The sequence below is a fragment of the Coenobita brevimanus genome, chromosome 62 (assembly GCF_032717465.1).
Source record: "Coenobita brevimanus isolate Jiangsu-jjx chromosome 62, ASM3271746v2, whole genome shotgun sequence".
Taxonomy (NCBI): domain Eukaryota; kingdom Metazoa; phylum Arthropoda; class Malacostraca; order Decapoda; family Coenobitidae; genus Coenobita; species Coenobita brevimanus.
Window position 1 is genome coordinate 33,663,312 of NC_137015.1, and position 24,236 is coordinate 33,687,547.

A 24,236-nucleotide genomic window follows, 5' to 3' on the forward strand; every position below is an offset into this window, starting at 1 on the left:
TTGAGGCTGCGACTCTAATGGACGTACCGCCGAGAGTTACGGTACGCTATTTGTTTGCTGTGGATGCCTGTCGGTTGTGTTGTTTAGAATGCTGAAAACGATGGGTGTTTTCTATGGGCGAATTTTTACAATCAGGAATTTTGATAATGCTCCCCCCACCTCTCTCTCTCTCTCTCTCTCTCTCTCTCTCTGTCTATCTATCTATCTATCTCATCTTATCTCATCTCATCTCATCTCATCCCAGGTTGTACAGACGACAGTGATCATCCCCAGTTGAGAGCAAAATGTCTGCAGACGGTGAAGAAGTGCTAAAAGATGCTCTGTCCAGCTCGCGTTTCTCCGCCGTGGACTATACCATGTTCACGCTGATGCTGGTGGCCTCGGTGGGCATCGGCATATACAGCGCCATCGTCAGCAGGGGCAAGGAGTCCACACAGGAGTACCTACTGGGAAGCAGATCCATGTCACCCTTCCCTGTTGCTTTGTCACTGTTGGGTGGCGTTGTGTCATCGATATCTGTATTAGGTAAGGTGAGCGAACGCGCGCGCGCAAGCACGCACGCGCACGCACACACACACGCACACACACACACACGCACACACACACACACACACACACACACACACACACACACACACACACACACACACACACACACACACAATGTGTCACTGTTGGGTGGCGTTGTGTCATCGATATCTATATTAGGTAAGGTGAGCGAACGCGCGTGTACACACACACACACACACACACACACACACACACACACACACACACTTATTTAATTGTTTGTCTGTGTGTGTGTATGGTGGGGGGGAGGGATTCTGTCTAAGGTCACACTATGGCTTGAACATTAAAAAAACTTTATCTATTGTACACCACCTTCTCTGTCTTGTAATCTTCAACTCACCGCTGGATACATACCTGCCACTACCACCCAGCATGCAATGTATATTATTTAAAAAGCTGTACATAAGGTATCTTTCTGTTCCCTTGACCCGTACCCATGAAAGGTGACATGCAAGTGTTTGTGTGTGTGCTCAGTGCCGCTCTACTTATTCCCCTTCCCACCACACACCACCATCATCCTTCATGGACTCTCACAACCTGCCTTTCATTTTGTCCTTTGTCTGGTCTCCTGCTTCCAGCCATTCACCTCTGACAAACTCTTCTCGTCTGCCCATCACTCTGCATTCGATTCCTTAAATTAAAAGGGCAGAAAATAAACGTTTGGCGACGACCATAACATTATTGCCTAATGTTACGAGTCCCTGTTTTTTAGAGGGCAAAGATATCCTCATCTGAATAAAAATCATCTATTGCTAAGTCACAACGGTATATCCAGGTGAAAGGAACGCTCAGTCTTCAAACAGTTAAATTTCCTCATTCATAACAACTCACTACGTCCCTTCCAGCGCTGAACATATAGAGGTGAGCAGATTAAAGAATAATGCATGTAAAATGGCTAACTTGAAGTGAGCATTCCGGTACTCGATGTATAGTGGAGAGGCATATACATTTTTTTATTCAGGCAACGCAACCGAGGTGTACATGTTCGGGACGCAGCTGTGTGTGGTGCTGCTGGGGGTGGTACCTGGCTGTGTACTAGTCAACAAGCTCATCCTGCCAATCTTCTACAACCTCAACCTCGTCTCTATCAACCAAGTGAGTACCCTACCATACCATATTCCCTTTTTTGTTTATTACCTATACATCTACTTTATACCTGGACAATGCTGTGTAACCTGTATGGGAACGGCGGATCCTTATTTTTTATTACTTTATTATTATTAGTAGTAGTAGTAGTTGTTGTTGTTGTTGTAGTAATAACAGTAGTATCATTATTACTTAATCTTGTCTTTGGAGACATAGTTCATTTAAGCCCATACCATACACATACCGTCCAACTCCCATCGCTTACCGTACACTATCACCGCCGTGCCTCACCACCCACCGTTATCCCAGACCGTACAGCTCATGCCTGCCCTTCACCCCACTGCTTTTATCCCTCCCTTCCGCCTTACATTCCCACATATGTAAAGAATTTCCAGGATAAATATTCCCGCAAATCCTTCTTTCACACAACAGTCGCTTTCACCACCATCCCCCTCATCCCCTTTTCCTCCCACTTCAACTTATTACTTACGACTCACACGAGACCTTGTTCAACATTTCCGAGTCAACATAATAACTGACATATCACGCGACAGACCAACTCATCATGTGTCAAAATATGTAATGACTGACAAATTCCGCGCATGAAAGTATGTGATAATCCAGAATCTATTGTGAGCATTCGTATAGATGACGTCACGCTGTCTGAGGCGGACGTAACAACTGACTATAATGGGTTTATTTCTACTAGACGGAACCAAATTGCTCCCACAACTTGAATCCAAGTGGTGGTTTAATAAAATTCGCTGAGCCATAGCCATGAGGAAGGAATGTGTCGCTATGATTACTGGTCAAATTGCCTCTCCAGTCTGAGTACACTTGACCATCACGTGACCTAAAACTGTCTATGAATCTCTCTTAGGTAACAACAGACGGGTAGTAGTGTAAAAGTGGATTGATTAACCTCTTCAGGCCGTCGACGTAACTTCATTTATTCTTGGTATCTTTAGACGATTTCATTTATCTTTTTATTTATTCTTTCCGACAAGAAGAGTATGTTTTTTATTTATATATATTTATTTGTTTCTTGTTCAAGAAAGTCTTAGAATTATATTGATTAGATACGGCCTAGATTAACCCCTTCACTTAGATACATCCTTCCAGAGTTTAACAGCATTGTCTGTTGTTAGTTAGCAGAGAGAGAGAGAGAGTCGCACAAACAGGTACATTTAAGTAGAGACAGGTACACAGATACTCAGGCACGTAAATAGATACAAAGACTGACAGAGAAATAAAAATCTAAGTCCACATATTTACAGCTAACCACCTTCATCTACACCTTTCCCAGTGCATAAAGCTTACAACTAACCGCCTTCTCAATACCTTTCCCAATACATAGAGCTTATTACTAACCGCCTTCATCTGTACCTTTCCCAGTACATAGAGCTTACAACTAACAACCTTCCTCTATACCTTTCCCAGTACATAGAGCTTACAACTAGCCACCATCCTCTATACATTTCCCAGTACATAGAGCTACGGTTCCGGTCGCCTGCCCTGCGTAAGATGATGACCCTGTGCCTGACCATCAAGCTGTTCTTCATCATGGGCATCTGTCTGTACGCCCCGTCCCTCGCCTTAGCTGCTGTCACCGGCCTCTCCACCTGGGCCTCTATGCTCATTATGGGAGCTATCTGTACCTTCTATATCACTATTGTAAGTACTCGTGCGATCATCGTTTATTTATCTGTGTCTGTTTATCTGTCAATCTGTCTATCTATTTATTTATATATCTTTCCCTCTGTCTGTCTATCTACCTGGGCACAATGCCCATTAGTAGCACTATCTCCACTTTCTGTCATACCACTGAGTGCCTGTTTACTGTTTATTACCACCCGCGTTGCGAAGCGAGCGGAATGGTAATGTATTCAGTTGTGAGGTTGGCTGGCTGGCTTTGTTTTTGTGTGGGTAAACAATATATCTCATAAACGGCTTGAGCTATCAACATGAAACTTTCAGGGTATCAAGATATGGCCAAAATCTTGGACGAGTTCGAAATGGGCACTTGGGGTCAAGGTCAAGGTCAAAGTCAAGGTCACCAAAATGGCTGTCAAATGTCAACTAGTTCTCCTTTGGTGACCTTGACCCCGAGTGCCCATTTTCAAACTCGATCAAGATTTTGGCCATATCTTGATACCCTGAAAGTTTCATGTTGATAGCTCAAGCCGTTTATGAGATATTTTGTTTACCCACACACAAACAAAGCCAGCCAGCCAACCTCACAACTGAAACCAGCGAGGTACGAGCGAGACCATTTATATCCGAAAGCATTGAAATGTCACCATATAACGCGAGGATGCCTAGAGTATATTGATGGCTATTTACCTACCAAGTTTCATGCTTTACGAGAAGCTTCCTGCTGACCCGCTTTTGAAGATTTTCGACATCCTGCACTTGGCGCGTGTCACGTTCCACGGGCATCGTCTAGGTGTAATGGAACCTGTCAAAAACAAATCTTAAAGAATTGGACAATCATGTGGTGTAAACCACGCAGTGATCGGCCCTATGGTTGCTGAGATATAAGCTCAAAAGCATTACGGTCGGGCCGGGTTGGGCAGCTTATATATGAGAAAATGCCACTACTTGATTAGAAACTCGAGGGGTACACCCTCTCTCGTAAATATTACCACTCCGCTCGCTTACCACCCGCGTTGTGGAGTGGTAATGTTTTCAGTTGTGAGGCTGGTTGGCTGGCTTTGTTTACGTGTGTTGTACAGTAGATCCTGAATTTGCGTTAAATCGGAAACGGGGGTGCAAAATTGTGTGCAAAAGAAAAACTTACCGGCTACAAGAATGGTGAGATTCCATCGTGAGATGGCTTCTGGTTTATGTATGTGTTTTTATGTGTACAGTATTTCTTTACCTATCTATCTGTATGTTTACCTTCGTCTATCTACTGTATCAATCTATCAATCTGTCTATGCATCTGTCAGTCTGGCCATCCCTCTCTCTCTCTCTCTCTCTCTGTATACACAGTATATATATATATATATATAGAGAGAGAGAGAGAGAGAGAGAGAGCCTCTGTGGTACAGTGTAGAGTGTGCGTTTCGCACGCTGGTAAGCGCGGGTTCGCCTCCCACAAGAGTTGTAAAAACTTTGGGAAGCGTTCACCAAGCCACTTGATACTTTGGCGGACACAAGGGGTGCTGTGGTTGAACCAGTAGTCACATACTAGTATGCTTGCACCCAATCGGCTGAAGGCGGGCCGATTACGCTTGGTTCACAGGCTACACACACATCCAAAACCACTACAACACTACAATCACACTCACAAGCACTTTTCACCCTACATACAACCTGTACCAGACAGCCTAAGCCACTGGGTAGAGATACATTGGCTGTATCGTCCCTGCTTCGGTAGGGATAGGCCGGTCCTGCAGTGGACCTCAATGACTGATGATATATATATATATATATATATATATATATATATATATATATATATATATATATATATATATATTAACACAAAGGGAGAGGAAATTATTAATGTTAGGTTTAGATTTTTATATTCCTTTCTGTAGGACGACAGATTGATTGAAACATTATATATATATATATATATATATATATATATATATATATATATATATATATATATATATGGCTGGTTAATGATTACACAACCTCTTGCGAAGCGAAAGTAGGATATAGTTTTGGTCGGTTTGTGTATGTGTGTGTGTGTGCATATATATATATATATATATATATATATATATATATATATATATATATATATATATATATATATATATGCACACACACACACGCACACACACACACACACACACACATACACAAACCGACCAAAACTATATCCCACTTTCGCTTCGCAAGAGGTTGTGTAATCATTAACCAGCCATATATATATATATATATATATATATATATATATATATATATATATATATATATATATATATAATGTTTCAATCAATCTGTCCTACAGAAAGGAATATAAAAATCTAAACCTAACATTAATAATTTCCTCTCCCTTTGTGTTAATCTTCTACTAGGAATATTAATGATAATATGCTCATTATAATGACTATTTTGAATACCTAAATTTTGTAGCTTTTAGGAAGATGAACACAAAGGGAGAGAATATTGTTAATGTTAGGTTTAGATTTTTGGGTTCCTTTCTATAAGACAGAGTGGTTGAAACATTATATTCCTTTAGAGAATCTTTGTAATATATATATATATATATATATATATATATATATATATATATATATATATATATATATATATATATATATATATATATATGGTATTTATGTGAAGACTGGAAGCTTGCAATAATTGTTACTTCAAAAGTGGAACATGAGAAAGCCAAAAATCTAAATCTGTTCGGATCGAGATGCCTGGACATACTGCAATTAAAAGACGAGATCACAGGCAAATGAAACAGCAAATTGAGAATGACAGTTATGTACATATTTGTCCAGCTTAATACACGAAGGACTTAAATAACTGGTCAAGTCTTACATTACAGAGTAGAAGAGAAAAGAATGTATGTAGCTGGATGGGTGCTGCTTGCCTTCCATAAGGGATGCAAGCTGAATTCAGAACACCGGGACCACAGAGGTCCCATAGAAAAGAGAGAGAGAGAGAGCAGAGCAGATCAGATAAATATGGCTTGAGAACCATATCTAAATGTTGGTAATGAAAAAAGACATCCATAAACTCCTCTCGGCACGCAGGAATATAGTTGAGAGTTTCTAGAGTTCGACCAGGTTGTAGTTATTAAGGGATTGTGTGTCTGTAAATCAGTCAGTTTGTACAGCGACTGAATATCACCATACGCTATCTGGCACGTGCCACCAAGGTAATCAATTAAGAGAACAGAAACTGAAGTCCAAGTTTTGGTCAGTTTCAGTTTCTAAAGCGATTAACCGCCCTTAACACATCATATACGTGCCTTCAGTGTCTGGTTGGATATACTGTACAGTCTAGCTGGAGTGATGGCCGCACATGGAAAGAAGGCAGAAGATTGTAGGCTCAAGGATCATTACGATAGTACTTTCAGGAGCCGCATTACATTAAGAGTTCATTAATCGGCGTCCCTTTTGACCATGATGATGGCATTGACCCGTTGACCTTGACCCTGAATCGATTTGAAACCATCAACGCCATTTGCAGACACAGATTTCGATGATAGCTCTTCTAGGAGCCAGAGTGCACCAAGTGCTCGAACAGGGGGCCGGCCCCCCCAAAAAAATGGCCTCAAGAACGTTGCAGGAGGAACGTGTTCAGAGTCTCAGATGCAAAATTTTACAATTAGGTAGAGGTTAAACTCACTAAGTTCTCCCATATCCAACAATCCACCTCTGTGAACAAGGACCATCTGTGTAGCGGCAACAGTGAACCTGATATCAGCCTGACCCACAGTGAGCTTTGGTCACCAACATCGAACCATCACTGGAAGACGTCATTCACCAAATGTTTGCTTTTTTTACTTACCGAATTTTGCAAGAAAGTTGCATTTTATGAGAACTTTAATGTTTCATATCGTCTGTTTTAGAAATCATTGATATACTGTACAGTATGTTTATCATAACCAAAATAGGAAAAAAATATTTTCATATGATTATTACTGCCGTTAAAAGTACACTGGTGCTTGTTTACGTATTCCAGGGTGGTGTGAAGGCAGTGGTGTACACAGACGTACTGCAGACTTTCCTGATGTTCACCGGTGTACTGCTGGTGGTGATCATATGCTCTGTGGACATGGGCGGACTCAGCAACGTGTGGAGCATTGCTCAGCAGGGAGGCAGGATACAGTTCTTCAAGTACGTTACACTTATTTTATTCTCTGGCCCACGGTGCCTCGGTGGTAGCATTTTCGCCTCTCTGAATGCATGCGTCTCGAGTCTAAGATTTGATACCCAAGACATGGTAGAGTGAAATGTGTTTACAGTGTGTCCTTACTTGCATAATGTTCCCACTTTTCGGTTGTACCAATGATACAGACAGACGCACAGACAACACCATAACTTCAATTTTTACATTTATCACACACACACACACACACACACACACACACACACGCCATCAGCGTTAGTCAGCAGTATTCTTTTTAATGCCACATGATTTTATTCGGCTTAAAAGAGACGTCCGGGAATTTCCTACTTAACATTCGTGTACAGCATAATTGGTGTCTAATCCTTCACATCCAACAGTAATGACACAGAATAAGAGAAATTTACGGAGTACCCCATAACTTTCTTACTAATAATCGTAATTGTTTTCATAATTAAAAGTCAAATGGCCACCCCTTGCGGGATTGTGGCGTCTGGCAATAGATAGATAGATAGTTTTCATAGTGTTGAGGTATAGTATGAAGTTCAGGATTATCCTTTGGTTTGGTGAGCACATTCCGAAAGTGTCGAGTCATATGAAACACTTTTTTTTTTTTTTTTTTTTTTTTTTTAAATAAATCAGAAGGCTGGCTATGTTTCGCCATACTCTGTTCACTTTAACTTGGCGTAAAATTGCTATCAGTCCATCTTGAGTATATGCTGCAACAACGGATTAACGCTAGAAAATGATAGTAGCCAAGAAGTTCTGTAGAAAGCATGTTGAGCCGTTGCATTGTTTTGTTATGTCACTGACCCACTTGAAATAAGCTGCAAAATGATGAAAATCTTCTCGTAGTTAAAATCCAATATAATATAATTCTGAGCGTGTGTGTATGTGTGTGTGTGTGTGTGTGTGTGTGTGTGTGTGTGTGTGTGTGTGTGTTAGCTGAAGCTGGAAAAAAAGATTTCCACGAAACTAGGCAGGATGATCGCAGTTGGGTCACATTTACCCGTTTCATTTTCATGTTGACTGAAATTTTCAGAAGGGATGTTTTGACTCCTAATTGTTCCCATTTGTTGTACAGTACTTGGAATGTGTCGGGAAGTTTCCGTGGTTTCGAGCAAAGCGAAGCGAAGCGCTATCCAGAAACCGCTTTCATTCGAGCAACTGCTGAGCCTATCGATAGGGCCGTGAAGCGCTTGTGAATGATCTATAGTTTTAAAAAGTCTTTAAATAAAACTGGAATGCTGGTCGACCCCCAAACTGTACATATCATATATAAAAGTAAACTGAACATGAAGACTACTGGTACATGATTACGATAAATAATTATCTAGCGTAGTAGCAGCTGAATTTACAGACAAACGACGCTTCAGTGTTTATGCAGGGTGCGGCGGAAACGATTACATAATTATTCAACATTTTTTTCGTTACCAAACCTCACTGTTGCTACTTCATAATGTCACAAGAAATCATTCCTGTATCGTTACTGATGTCTAGTGATCGACATGGCAGTGACATATTACGGACGGTCACATGTTGGTCATTCTGCATTATTTTTGGCATCATATACTCGTTTGGTATCGTATATCTTATGATTTTGATGCCAAAATTTTTTTGGAGGACGTTCATAAAAAAAATATGCACATATTATAGCTGGAGATGGAAGAAAGATTGAAAAAGGAAGAAGGAAATCCAGAACGATATAACACTTGGGAAATAAAGATCGTCCAGACTCCAGTGGTTGACGAAGTGATCCGCCGTTCGAAAGGGCATGAGGCTGGGGCAGAAGAGAGTTTGATAATATGAATTTCGTTAAAATGTTCTTAGACTTTACTGATCTTCCACGAGACTCTGGTATTAGGGCCGAAGTAGTGACATTTGAAGGTGTATGTCATGCAGAACTGCAATGGCCAGAGTCGGACACACTGAGTAAAAAGAAAAGGTATGGGTTTAGATGCTGACTTCAGAGTCTTTACCATTTAAAGTTAACACTTTAAATAAATGCAGAGCTTAAGTTAATGAGAATATACAGCATGTAAACGAGGAGACCCAGATAACGCTGAGGTGTAGCCAATAATGGCTGTTATTAAAGACTAATGAGTATTTGAAGCTTGTTAACGATAAGGTGAAATTGCCACAGCTCGTTATCCTGATTATACTTTTTACACCACTCACTGACTCACTATCAAGATTACTGCGTTTAACGCATATAACACACCTTTCTAATTATGGGATTCACGTAGTTGGTTAAGTTGTAGTTTTTTATGCAAGAATAAATGAATGATCTAATAGTTACTGGCAGTACAACTGCCAGGGAGGTATATATGCCGCCTTTTTTTTTTTTTTTAATGCTAAAGAAACAACCGAAACCTGAGGACATGCAAAATTTGTTCTTTCCAAAGAAAGCTGAACAAAAAGAAATCCAACTTCATAGTCCATTTGCTTGAAGACGCCTGGGTTCAGTAACTTTAAAGGACTGAAGGACAGAGGTTTTACGAACGACAATAAGGAAGAGAATGTCAGAGTTGACCAGTTGACTATATTAAATACGGAGAGACTAATGGTTAAATCATGCATTAAGGAACTTGATAGAAAGCAGGTGAGTTTGTGCAGGTAGATGAGTGTTAGACGGGTGCCGCATGCCTGCCGTAATCAGAGAGGAATGTAAGCAGAAGGTTCAGAAGAAGAGTGACTGGAAGAGTAGCGATAGAAGAGAAAAGAGATACAGTATCGCGTCGGAGAGAGAGAGAGAGAGAGAGAGAGAGAGAGAGTTGATGAGTTGGAGTGCCTTTGACTGCACTTGTTTAGAAGTGCTGTATGTGGTGAACCCACACATAAGAGCTGTACTCCACACAGGGGCCAATAAAGCCTCTTAAGTCGGCAGCCAGGTGGACTGCCGTTCGAAAGGACTTGAGGTAGACTCCAGGCTGGGGAAGGGGAAAGCCTGGGGATTTAGATTTCACTGAAAAAGTGTTTTCACATCTTCCACAAGACCCAGCAAGTAGTAACAAAATTTCCCCCATTAATATCATCACATCAGGTGCAAATGAAACCTGCCATGAATTCACTGTGTACTGTTGGTGTTGTGCTCGAGAGGGACGTCTTCCCGTTGTGGCATCGATGTAACCAGTGGCTTCGCTGTCTGGTTATAACTCCCTCACACTCTCCCTATTCCCAGAAAGAAGGGTGGTGCACTGCAGAAAAGGAGCTTCAGTCTGTAGTCAGCTAGGTTCATGCTCAGACGAGCATGGTCTTACAACAGCAGCAACAGGTACAACAACAGCAACAACAACTACTGATATTAGTGCTCAAGTGGTCACTTGAGAAATGTGATGCCAGCTGTTGCCTGTGGGAAGACTGCTGGACCTTGGGAACGGAGTGATTAGTCTGTGGGTAAAGTCGAGTATAAAGAAGTAATCCCCCCCTCCCCCCACATACACACACAACGTATAGATCTTGGCGTTTCATTTCATGTTGTGAGTCATCAGATGGAAGGAGTAAACCTAAGGCCTCATTCTTGGTGGCACAGGATACTTAGCACTACCTCCTCCTTGGTTGGAAAGGCTAATGAATGTGTTGCCCATTTCCGTTGAGCATGTTGTGGATTCGTTCTCCCTCTGTCACATTTTTCTTTTCCCATGCTTTCTTGACCCTCCCTCATCCCCCAACCCCTGTGAGTGAACAAATGATGATGATGATGATGATCATGAACCTTCACTTGTACGCTACTTATACAGTTATAATATCATCACAGTTTGCGTAGGTTAAGTAATTCCAAAAGGATATAGAGGAGTAAAGTGCAGAATAGATAACCCAGGAAGAGATGTTACAAAATGTTCAGAGTCACTTTGAATACTGCCCTAAAATCCCTGGCCTTCTTCTCCCCTTGTGGACAGTTTCGACCCGAGTCCATTCGTTCGACATACGTTCTGGTCGACGTTTGTGTTCGGCGTCTACCTCATGATACACATCGTGGGCCTCAACCAGCCATGCTACCAGCGGTTTGCGTCAGTCGGCACCCTTCAAACAGCCCAGAGGTATACATTATTATTATTATTTTTTTTAATTATTGTAGTTGTTGTTATATGTATATTTATTAAAAATATTTGCCCCAATTTTTTTTTTTGTCTGCCCACTATGCACGGCCACAGTTGTCAAGCTACTGTATTAAATATTTGCACGGTTAAAAGTATGGCCTAGAGGAAAATCATGATTACCATATGGACAGAGTGTTAGGATCGAGGAAAGGGATGCAGACCCTGATCTCGAATCCCAGGTAATTTTCAATATGAAAAGCGAAGTTTTTGCATGAATACAGATAATAGCATAGGTAATTTACTGGTACCATAAAAGCTGCCCTTGGATACAAGGGGGATGGGGCGCAGCTCCCGACCCGGGCTCTGTTTCTCCTGCCTAGTAGCAACTGACTATAGATCGATATAGACAGACTGATGTATGCATAAAATTCTTACATGAACTTTTTTCTTTTCCCAAAGACTCTGTTGGTCTTTCATGGTGGGTCTGTGCTTTCTCTGGGGCCTACTATACTTCTCTGGCCTGGTGGCGTACGCGACCTACCACTCCTGCGACCCCCTTACGTCAGGCCGCATAGAAAAGCCCGACCAGATCATCCCCTACCTGGTGATGGACAAGCTGGCACATCTCACGGGGGTACCCGGCATATTTGTGGCTGCCGTGTATGGCGCTGTGCTGAGGTGGGTGGCTGCTTTGTTAAAACCCATCCCAGTTAGGAGCAAATATTATTAATCCATCCTTAGCATCATCAGCCTGAGACAGGGCACAGCAGGACGAGATCATTTCCCATTTCTCTCCACTCAACTGGTTCCATTCAATCTCACCACATCGCATATTAGCGATATTTTCATCCCTCCGTCTCTTCTTGTCACCTGAGTTCAGGGTTGCCATTCTGTTATCGGTATCTTGATTGTCCATCAGCCATCTGTTCAGTGGAGGCTTTGACCTGTCCACATCCACTTCTGTTTTATATTCTGATGATCATATCCTCTAGCCTGTTCCCATCCGAAGAATCCATCTTTGTTAATCCCTCCATGTCACAAAGAAACATTTTCTATCCCTCCCAACACTATGTTTAAGTTCTTGTGGTTTGCAAGCCTTCATATTTCGATTCATTACATAGAACAGGAAGAACAGACGGATTACACACCCTTCTTTATGGCAGACAGGAATGTTTTCTTCATGACGTTATTTATTTCACCACAGGACTCCGATCCCAGTTCTGATCATAGCATGGTGTCTTTGAGCTACCCCTCCCAGCACGGGGTAGATTCTCATTTCATAAAGTCTACTTGCTGCAAGAGGATGAGCATTTCTGTTTTAGTCACCCTTCTCGTCATGATTCCTCATCTTCACAACCAAACATCAAACACTTCAGAACCAAACAGCAAACAATCACTTCAGAACCAAACAGCAAACAATCACTTCAGACCGAACAGCAAACAAAACATTAGAACCAAACAGGAAGCAAACACTTCAGATCCAAGCAGCAAACAAAACACCAGAACCAAACAGGAAACAATCACTTCAGAACTAAACAGCAAACAGTCACTTCAGAACCAAACAACAAACAAAACATCAGAACCAAACGAAGCAAACACTTCAGAACCAAACAGCAAACAAAACATCAGAACCAAACAGGAAGCAAACACTTCAGAACCAAACAGCAAACAGAACACTTCAGAACTAAACAGGAAACAAACACTTCAGATCCAAACAGCAAACAAAACACGTCAGAACCAAACAGCAAACAAAACACGTCAGAACCAAACAGCAAACAAACACATCAGAACCAGACAGCAAACAAAACACTTCAGAACGAAACTGGAATCAAACGCTTCGGAACCAAACAGGAAACAAACACTTCAGAACAAAACAGCAAACAAACTTGAGAACCACATATCAAACAAAACACTTCAAAACCAAACAGTAAACAAACACTTTAGAACAAAACAGCAAACAGAATGCTTCAGAACCAACCAAGTAACAAACAACTCAGAACCAAGCAAACAACAAATTGATCAGTAGCAAGATATAAACACTAGACTGTGGTGCTAGTCACGAAAAAGTTCTCTGGAAAGGATGTTGAGCCGTAGCATTGTCTTATCCTGCCACTGAGCAACTGAAAATACAACTAGACGAGAATTTTCGCCTAGTTAAAATGAATGAACTACAGATTTGACTGTTTCCTTCTCTCTCCTATGATTTATTAATACTGTCATTCTCCTTTGATCACATCTTACATCTACACTGTTCAGTATTGCCACATTCTTGAGTATAAAACCTATCTCAGTTTTAATCTGCTTCAGTTATGATAAATAATTATAAATCTTCAACTAAATCCTATCTCAACCCAAACTTGTCGTCATTCAAATCTAGCCTCATTAAAACCTATCTTAATTAAAGCTCATCGTGAATACAATGAAATCCATTGCAGTTAAAATCAGTTTTAACATCTAACTTAAAGCATAGTGTACAATACATTAACAAATTGCTTATGATAAGACCAATGTTGTACCCGTTTTACTTTAACATGGCTTGAAACTGTCATCTCTCTGTCTCAAAGATTAAGAGTAGAATATGACCCAAGTCACGGTGAAGCGTTATGGAAGGAATGCAGAACCAAAGTACTGTCTCTTTCTGCCATTGAGCTATAAGAAATAAACAGCAAAAGGGCAAAAAACTGGACCGAGTTAAGGTAAAAGGACTGTATTGTAGTATTGTTCCTTTTCTGTCCATGCAGCACAGTGTCCACGTGTGCCAACGCCATCGCCTGCATGATCTGGGAGGACTTCTTGAGGGAGCGGCCATACTTCGCCAGCATGACCAGCGCCGCCGCCACCAATATCCTCAAGCTCATATGTACGTCTCAGTTTGTACTTGTTTTTATGAGGTGTTGCGATGGCGTAGTGTTTACAGAATTTGCCTCCTGATCTGTGTGCGCCCTGAGTCTGAGATTTAAAGCCACAGCCATGGGAGACATTTAAAGTGATATTTCCACTCACATACTATACTCTTTTACTCTAACCTGACCTAAAATTTCCATCTCTCCCTTTTGAATGCTGATCTGTAACAATAGATTAACACTGGATTATGATGCTGGTCACGAAAAGTAGTATGGAATGTATGTAGGGCCGAAGCATTGTTATTTTCTGCCACCCAACTACATGAATAAGCTGGAAGAGAACGAAAATCTGGGTCAGGTTAAGGCTTGAAGGGTATAGCATATGCCTGCAACCTATCTGTCCATCCTGATGGCATACAGAAATTGTGGCACACAAGCGTATATAACGCTTTCACTTCCACATGCTTCGCTCACACTACAGACATCCCTTCTTGATACAGTCTTCCCCGTATGAGTAAAGGTTAGTGCTCTTTTCGAAAAGGTCTGGTCCTGCAGTGGACCTCACACAGACTTACACAGGGCAGAACACAGAATGCAAAAGTGGAAAGTTATTTTTATGATGAAAAATACGGGAACTACATGTAAGGTATATCCGTAATGAAGTGTTTCCCGTCTCGTTCTGTCTCTACACTTACAAAATCTTCCTTGTAATCATATTCAAAATCTGGAAATTTGTAAAAAAACAGTACATTCTTGGATATCGTAGTCTTTATACTGTGCAATGCACTTATATAACAGAATCAACACTTTTTCTTGTTAATTTCTCTTGCAGCTCAACTTTCCCTCAGAATATCTGTTTTTACTTACATTCTGCTCCTACACGGAGGATGTCATTTTTTACCTCAGTACCCACACTGGTTAGGTTAGGTTAAATTTCTTATATTTTATTTTCGAGAGAAATGTATTGAGTAAAAGATGCATCTTTCGGTGAATTATTTGCGTATCACTTGCTGAAAATGGTGATCATCATTATTATCATCATCAGATCCTGTGTTGCCCCATGAAGAGCGTAGGAGCCCGGGGCTAGGCATGTTGGTCCTGACATTTAAAATGAGAGTAACCAGCCTCACACATCCCTGAGTGGCATTACGGGAGCAATAAACCCCAACCATCTCTTGGATATAAACCTGCACGGGCTCAATCCGGTTGGAGCGCCTTAATTACCCACTAAGCCACCAGGTACCATAATTTGGATATATGGTTACCACCCAGCATAGGCATTGATTTCCTGGTGTACAGGAAACTATTAGGCTTTTCATTCAGTGTAGAGTCACCTGTAGGCAAAAGAAAGAGAAAAGAATGAAGGAAAGAAAGACAGAAGAGGAAGGAAGGAAGAGAAGGAAGGGCAGCAACCCGAGAGCAGCATTACATCGAGTGAGATATCCTAAAATTTTACGCAAAAATTTCGTTTCCTCCTCCCAAAAATTTTACTTTGATTTTGCCGTCCCCAGGTTTCACAATCTCCCTCCTCTTATTTTCCTCTGTTATTTCTCTCTCTCTCTCTCTCTCTCTCTCTCTCTCTCATATATACAGTATACACACACACGCAATATATCCATACCGAATTTTACGTACTTTTTGGTTCCATTTCTTTTTTTCTAATTTTTTTATGCAAGGAAGAAGAAATTTAATTTGTTTATTTATTTTTTTTTTATGCAAGGAAGAAGGAACCAAAGGCCAGGAGCCCGCAGTTTGTTACATTCCTCCCCCAGCTCAGTCTCATATTTTACGCGCTTCCTGGTCCCGATCCCGAATCTTAAGTGCCTCTCGTACCTCCCTCCCCTCTGCACCGTAATTCCTAATGTGACAAACCCTTTTCCTTTTCTTGCAGCTGCGGTGACGGGCGTGCTTGCGGTGTTCATGGGTGTTCTGGCGGGTCAACTGGGCAACATCTTTCACGTCACATACAGCGTCTCTGGGGCTTTCCTGGCGCCCATGCAGGGGGTCTATCTGGCAGGCATGTGTATGCCCTGGGTCGATAGCAAGGTGCGGCGCTCTCTCTCTCTCTCTCTCTCTCTCTCTCTCTCTCTCTCTCATCACTTACTGGCTTATTATTATTATTATTATTAAGAAATATTGACATTGTATATATTTCTTTTTTACTGGGGGGGAGGGGAGATCTAGAAGGCTGCCTTTTCAAGACTGTTTTAGCCAGGGACTTGAAATTTTCACGAGCGATGTGTCTTGGTTGCAGGCTTCTTTTAGCACATTGTTTTTTTTCCCCTGGCACGTGCACCCTCTATGTTATTTTTTCAATTTTTGCCCTCCTACACAACAAAAACTGGTGAATAGGTTTCTTTGCAAATGTTGCAGTATGTAGTCGTCGACGTATACTGGATTAGTGCACCTGGGTATTGATACTGAGATCCAACAGATACTTTCTGAGATATTGAGGAAAATCAGAATGGCCGCCTCATGCCGGAAAGTGTTAAATCGGAAAGTATTTGGCCAGTTTTGACCAAACTTGGTGGAAATGTATTGGGTTATGAGTTATCATGATTTGCATAGTGTGGATGACCTTGACCTTGATCTCAAGGTCACAGGTCAAAATCCTTTAAAAAAGAATTGATTCATACCAAAAGTCCCCTAATATTAGGTTTATAATGATAACAAGAGTATTTTCATGTGGAATATGGGGTTCTTTGAATAATGCTTCAGCAGTTTCAAAATTCTTGTTGTTTTTGCTGGTACTGTTATTATTCCCGCCCCTCACAGCGATTCCATAACCAGAGACCGCGCAAGGACTCTGAATGGCCCAGGTTATGTATCCTGGCATGGGCCATTGCTGATAGAAAAAAAAATCCAAATCCTTTATGTGCAGTGGAAGGGCATGTCAGAATGAGTCATATCGGTATTATGTTGTGAACGAGATAAGTTGCTCATGTCAACTGGAGATTTCAGTACGACCTGTGCAAGGAATCTGAATGGACCAGTTTGTGTCCTGGTATGGGCCATTGCTGATAGAAAAAAAATTCCAGATCTTCCCAATGGGGTCAAGGTCATTGTAAGAAACAGTAGGTGGAGACTGATGGCTGTCTGCAGGACAGTTACAGAGTTCTAATTATTATTATTATTATTAAGTCCCCATCTCTTTCCTGTAAGCTTGTATCTAAACCCTCCATTTGGAAAGCGTCTCCCAAGCAAAACATAAGCATCTCAAGGCAGGACGAAAACAGTAATAAAGTACATCATTGGACTGAAGGGTCGATGACTTATCTGAGACAGAGGAGTGCATTCTACGTGGCTGTGGAGATTTCGTGGGAGTTCTTCCTTGGCGATTAAATCTGTTCTTTACACGATTCTACCCTTTACACGACCTCGGTATTAAGACAATAAAATAGGCATGGAAGAAAATGATAAGGTGTAATGTGGAAAATAAATAGCTTAGGAAGAGGTGCTACGAAGTTTCTTATGCCACTTTACGATCCAGAGCCAGTCCGTCATATCTAGTTAGTCCTTTCAACCAGAAGACGTCACTTGTCTTATAGTTATGCTGCTGACACGATTTTATTTAGCTAACTAGAAGTGGATCGTTATGAAAAGATTAACCACTTTAATAAAATGATTACGGTTTTTCTTGATATTCATACAACCTGTAGACGATGTTATTTAAAGTTAGGGAGAAGGAATTCACTTGATATTCTTCGTACGTGCAGACAGTGTTATTCAGAATTAAGGAGAACGAATTTTCTTGATATTCTTAGTACCTGCAGGCGATGTAAGTTAGGGAGACCGAATTTTCTTGACATTTTCAGTACCAGCAGACGATGTTATTCAAAATTAGGGAAAGGTCGTGTAGTGAAGAAGTAAATGAAGGGCATATCTAACCTCTCCAGTTCGAAGAGTCTCATCCAGGCTTACGAAAACAATTTAGACTTAAGAACACAAAATATTCGTCAGAGCGAAAGGGTTAATGAAGGCCGTTTTCAACCTTTTTAGTAGCCTATGTAGAGATCTTTGTTTTTGTTAGGTCATAGCAGGAATATACCAAAATTGACGTCATATTTAGGGGTAAAATAAAAAAAGATGCAACTGTCATGTACATCTTACACACACACACACACACACACGGCATCGTCGGATGTGGACGTCTGTACCGGCGCTCCATACAAGCTCAACACGGCCAGAGGCATTACCTAAATAAGTATCTGAATGAGTCAAGCTCTGTACCAGGTTAGACTAAATGATTTTTCATTATTAAAAGGAAAAGAAATAATAAGTTTAAATAAGACTGGTTGAAACAACAAAGAACCACGATGCGTTGAGTCAGCTGGGTTTGTTTATACTACAGAAAGACCGGGAAAGCGTGCACACTGTAAGTACATACTCTGTTCATTTAGTATTACAAAATGGATACATACTTCAGTAAAACAAATTTGGAAAAGAAAAGGGATAAAAGTAAAAAGCAAAATGACGATTTCTACCAAGAACTAGTTGAAGTGGAGACTCACAATAGACTGGTTGAACGTGTACACAATCTAGAAATGGCTTTCAAAAATGAAATTGATGAAATAAAGAAGCAAATGCACTTGCAAAAGGAAGAGATAGAAAAACTGGGAAGGGAGGCCAATAAGAAAGACACAACCATCAGTGAACTAACAGTGGAATTGAATACCCTTAGGAAGAAAGTGAGTGAAATGGGAAGTACAGTATTTAATCACGAGAGTGTTATGGAAGAGTTAAAAAATGACACGGAGACAATTAGACAAGCAAGCAGTCTTATGGACCAGAGCAGTGATATTGAGGAGAAGATAACACAGGTGAATGAAGCTGTGCAAAGCTACAAAAATGATGTAGAAATCACGTATGCTGAAATGGTGAAAGTAAAGAAAGACTTGGAAACAAGGGTGGAGGAAAAAAGCATTAAAAAGGAAGTGAAAAGAATAATCCAAAACAATCCAAAGTTAGTCAGAGATTCAGTAGAAATAAATAAATCAATAGTAATCACTGGTATAGAAGAGGAAGAAATTAAAAACAAAATCACTAGAGACAAAAAGGAGATGGCAAATGTAATGAACTTACTGAAAGAAGTATCAGAGGAAATCTGTAGTAAAGACATAGAGGAACACAAAAGGTTAGGGAAATACGAGAAAAGCAAGACAAGACCTCTAAAGGTGACTTTCCAGAGTGTAAACACTGTGGAAGAGATACTAAAAAATGCAAAGAATCTTATGGAAAAAGAGGAGTTCAAAAATGTATGGATAAAAAGATGTCTAACACAAGAGGAACTGGAATTACTGAAAGAGAAAAGGGAGGAAGCAAAAACAAAAAATGAGGGAAGATCAGAAGAGGACAAGAAGAAATTTTTTTACAAAGTAATAGGATTGCAGGTACGAAAGTGGTACACAAACAGGATGGAAGAAAAAGGAGGAAGTTAGTAGAACCATGTCATGACAAGTATATAAACAAAATGATAAAGATGATGTACTCAAATGTGGATGGAATGGTATCTAAATTACTAGAGATGAATGATTATGTCAGAGAAAATGAACCACAAATAATATGCCTAACTGAGACAAAATTAACACCAAGGATATCCAATGACATACTAAACTTAGAGGAATACAATATATGGAGAAGAGACAGAAATTTAAAAAAAGGAGGAGGAATTATAATATTAACTAAGAAAAATCAAAAAGTCAAGGAAATAAACCTAGATATACCATCACAAGTAGAACTGATTGCAGTAGAGATCGACACATCTGAAGGTAAAGTAATTGTAGCCAATTTGTATATGCCACCCAAATCAAACACATGGGAAAGAGACGAATATGAGGACCTAGCAGAGAGTACAATTCAGAGTATAAGATCCTTGCTACATAAAATGGAAGAGAAATCGGAAAGAATTATACTGACTGGGGATTTCAATACAAATATAAATTGGAATACTCTAGATATAAATAGCCAAGAAAGCTGCTGGGACCAAAAGCTCCTGGATCTCGTACAAGAGTTTTTCTTAACGCAACATGTGAGGGAAACCACTAGAAAAAGAGGACTTGATGTACCTTCAGTGCTAGATCTAATATTTACTAGGCAAGAAAATGACATTGACAGTTTAATATATCACCCTTCACTCGGCAAAAGCGATCATGCAGTACTAAATTATAACTTCAGGATAGCATATGACTTAGTAAACAGCACTGACAGTTACAAAAAGAGACTAAACTATAAAAAGGGAAATTATCAAGACCTAAAGAAGTATTTCTTAGAAGTTGATTGGGAAAATGAGCTTAGAGGACAAGATTTAAATGCTGTATATAAAAAATTTTTGTGAATTTTATGAAATAGGAGTCCAGAATTACATCCCACAGCACAAAGAAGCAGATAAGAAAATACAGAAATGGTTCAATACAGAATGTAAAAAATCTAAAGAAAGAAGAGATTTGTTGTGGAATAGATACAGAAGACACAATAGTGAAAGGGCATATAATAATTACAAACAGGCAAGAAACGACTATACAAGAATAAGGAGGGAAGCCCAAAAACAGTTTGAGGAGGATATAATAAATAAAAGTAGTGATCAACCAAAGCTGTTTTACAGCTATATCAGAAGCAAAACCAAAGTAAAAGATATAATACAATCCATCACGGACGAGGGAATCACTTATACACAAGAGAAAGATATTTGTGAAGCACTAAATAAGAATTTCCAATTAGTTTTTACAGAAGAAAAAAATTTTGAGAGAGATTATGTGGAATACGCATGTCCACACATACTACCAGATATACAAATAGAAGAAAAAGTAATACAAGAGGAGTTAAGTAGATTAGACAGAGGAAAAGCAAGTGGTCCTGATGAAATTTCATGTTGGGTGTTACGAGAATGTGCAAATGAGTTAAGTAAACCATTATTTTTAATTTTCAAGAAATCTTTGAGTCAAGGGAAACTACCTGATATTTGGAAAAAAGCAAATATAGTCCCCTTATTCAAGAAAGGAATTAGACAAAATCCTCTCAACTACCGACCAGTATCACTGACTAGTGTTGTAAGCAAGATATTAGAAAAACTTATAAGAAAATCTTGGGTAAATCATCTAGAAGAACACAGTATGATAACAGAAAGACAGTTTGGTTTCAGAAAAGGAAAATCATGTGTTACTAATCTGTTGAGCTACTATGACAGAGTAACAAACACAATACAGGAAAGGGAAGGATGGGTGGACAGTATCTATTTAGATTTCAAGAAAGCTTTTGACACAGTACCACACCAAAGACTTTTATGAAAGCTGTACCATCAAGGAGGAATTCGAGGCAAACTGTTTTGTTGGATGCAAGACTTTCTCATAAAAAGAGAAATGAGGACAGTACTAAGAGGAAACTACTCATCATGGAAAGAAGTGACTAGTGGAGTACCACAGGGTTCGGTGCTGGCACCAATCATGTTTTTAGTGTACATAAATGATATAAACAGTAACACTGGAAATGAGAGCTATCTGAATATGTTTGCAGATGATGCAAAAATACAAAGGAGAATTACTAGCACAGACTCTTGTAGGGAGCTACAAGAAGAATTAAATAAACTTCATGAATGGAGTAGTACATGGCAAATGGAATTCAATGTGGACAAGTGTCATGTAATCAAGTTTGGTAAAAGTGGAAAAAGACCTGATTGGGATTATAAGTTAGGAAATAAAACCCTATGCACATCAGAAAGAGAGAAAGACCTAGGTATGATTATCAATAACAGACTATCTCCGGCTGACCACATCAGCGAGAAGGTACGGAACATGTATACACTGCTTGCAAATATGAGAATAGCATTCACATACATAAATGAAGACATGCTAAAAAGGATAATAACATCATTCATTAGACCAACCCTGGAATATGCATCAGTAGTCTGGAGTCCTCATCTCAAAAAGCATATAGACAAGATTGAAAAAGTTCAAAGGGCCGCTACAAGATGGATAACAAGCTTAAGGGACCTAAGCTATGAAGAAAGACTAAATAAACTGAATCTACCAACACTACAGGAGAGAAGGAAAAGAGGTGACATGATAATGCTATATAAGTGCATATCAGGAAAGGAGAAAATAGACATAAATGATTACTTAACATATAGAGAAGCATCAGCAAGAGGACACTGCAAAAAACTGCATAAGAAGAGAGGTGATAAAGACGTAAGGAAATTCAGTTTCCCAAACAGAGCAATTGATCAATGGAATGCACTACCGAATGAAATAGTGTGTGCCAAAACAATTCACAAATTTAAGGATATGTACGATAAATATGGTCTAAGACACGGGACAATACGAGCTTGACTCATTCCTGTAAAGATACAATTAGGTAAGAACAATTAGGTAAGAACACACACACACACACACACACACACAGCTCATCTACTTACCGCTAACATTCGTCACATTCATTCCCTGAGTAAAAGTTATGACCATCGTCTGTCTGAGAAATAACTGACGTGAAAGTTCCACTATATCTGCCTTTTTTTTTTTCTTCATTAACAAATACCAGGTACTTGTACCGTCATTTCTAACATGCACTCTTCAAGTTAATGTCGTAAGCAAGAAATATAAAGAAATAAAAAGTCAGAAGTGATTTAGGGCAAATGAGATAAATTAACCCCAAACCTGTAATACTGATAAAGAAGTATAGATAAATACAGTAGATATAAATGACAGTAGAGGGAATGGATGCTTCGTACAGGAGAGATAGGCTACATTTAGGCTACGTTCCTGTGGAATTCAACCATGAATTCAATAACTGAAACGAAACGAGTGAATAGATGTAGCTCCCATTTTAATACGTAGCCTACCATGCTGACACCTAATTTCCTGCTTTCCGTTTCCTGTACACTATATTATTGGAAATAGGGGTATGATGATGATGATGATGATGATGATGATATTAATAATAATAATAGTAATAATAATAATAATAAATAATAATAATAAGTAGTAGTAGTAGTAATAGAAGTAGTAGTAGTGGTCATAGCAATAATAATAATAATAAGTAGTAGTAGTAGTAGTGGTGGTGGTAATAGCAATAATAATAATAATAGATATAGATAATAATTGTAACAGGAAATAACGCTTTTCTTTCTACAGGGTGCGGTGACGGGTTTCTTGGCGGCCTTCTGCTACAACATGTGGGTGGTGATCGGGAAGTTCGTCCGAGGTGGAGGTTCGCCACCACGCCTCCCCCTCTCCACTGACGGCTGTCTCTCCCCCCTCAACCTAACCACCACTACACCCCTGCCCCTCTCCCTTGTCAACCTCACCACCACACCGCCACCCAAACTGTAGGAATCTCTCTCTCTCTCTCTCTCTCTCTCTCTCTCTCTCTCTCTCTAGTAAGGCAGTATTTAACCCTACCATTTTGAAAATTCTCCCCATATCTGTAAAAATATAAAACAGTCAAGATGTGAATGAAATTAGAATGGCGTACTCGGTCTGAGAGAGTTAAACTTTTGAATACACAGGATGGTCCGGATACAGCGCCTTTCAGTCTTGTGTCTTGCGGGGACGGCTCCATCTGCCTTGATGAGGACAGAGAACATTTGGGTTGCTTCATGAAATTACCCATTAAACATATTATAATAAAAATGAAGACACAGTAAGCACCAAAACGATTATGGGATGTAGAAAATTATACAGGGTAAATACAGGTAAATCTGACTGAGCCGTTCCCGCAACACACAATATTCGGATCCACAATATATGAACTAACCTGCATATATGTGTTAGTCGTGCAGGTTTGATGGTTAGACAATATATGAACCGCTTTCTATATTGTGTGTTAGTCATGCAGGTTTGGTGGTAATACAGTTCGGATCGTATCATCAATACTGAGGGCG

The 24,236-nt window shown here is 39.9% G+C and overlaps 1 protein-coding gene across 1 annotated transcript; it reads left to right on the forward strand.

Annotated features, from left to right (window-relative positions):
- The first annotated feature begins 249 nt into the window (after nucleotides 1–249).
- On the forward strand, nucleotides 250–23,685 carry LOC145404030 (sodium-coupled monocarboxylate transporter 1-like). The gene is made up of 9 exons (XM_080275633.1): nucleotides 250–525; nucleotides 1,532–1,665; nucleotides 3,142–3,330; nucleotides 7,318–7,472; nucleotides 11,382–11,522; nucleotides 11,982–12,200; nucleotides 14,264–14,382; nucleotides 16,257–16,411; nucleotides 23,488–23,685. The coding sequence occupies exons 1-9, from the start codon at nucleotides 285–287 to the stop codon at nucleotides 23,683–23,685; spliced, it is 1,551 nt and encodes a 516-aa protein (XP_080131759.1). The 5' UTR covers nucleotides 250–284.
- The last annotated feature ends 551 nt before the right edge of the window (nucleotides 23,686–24,236 follow it).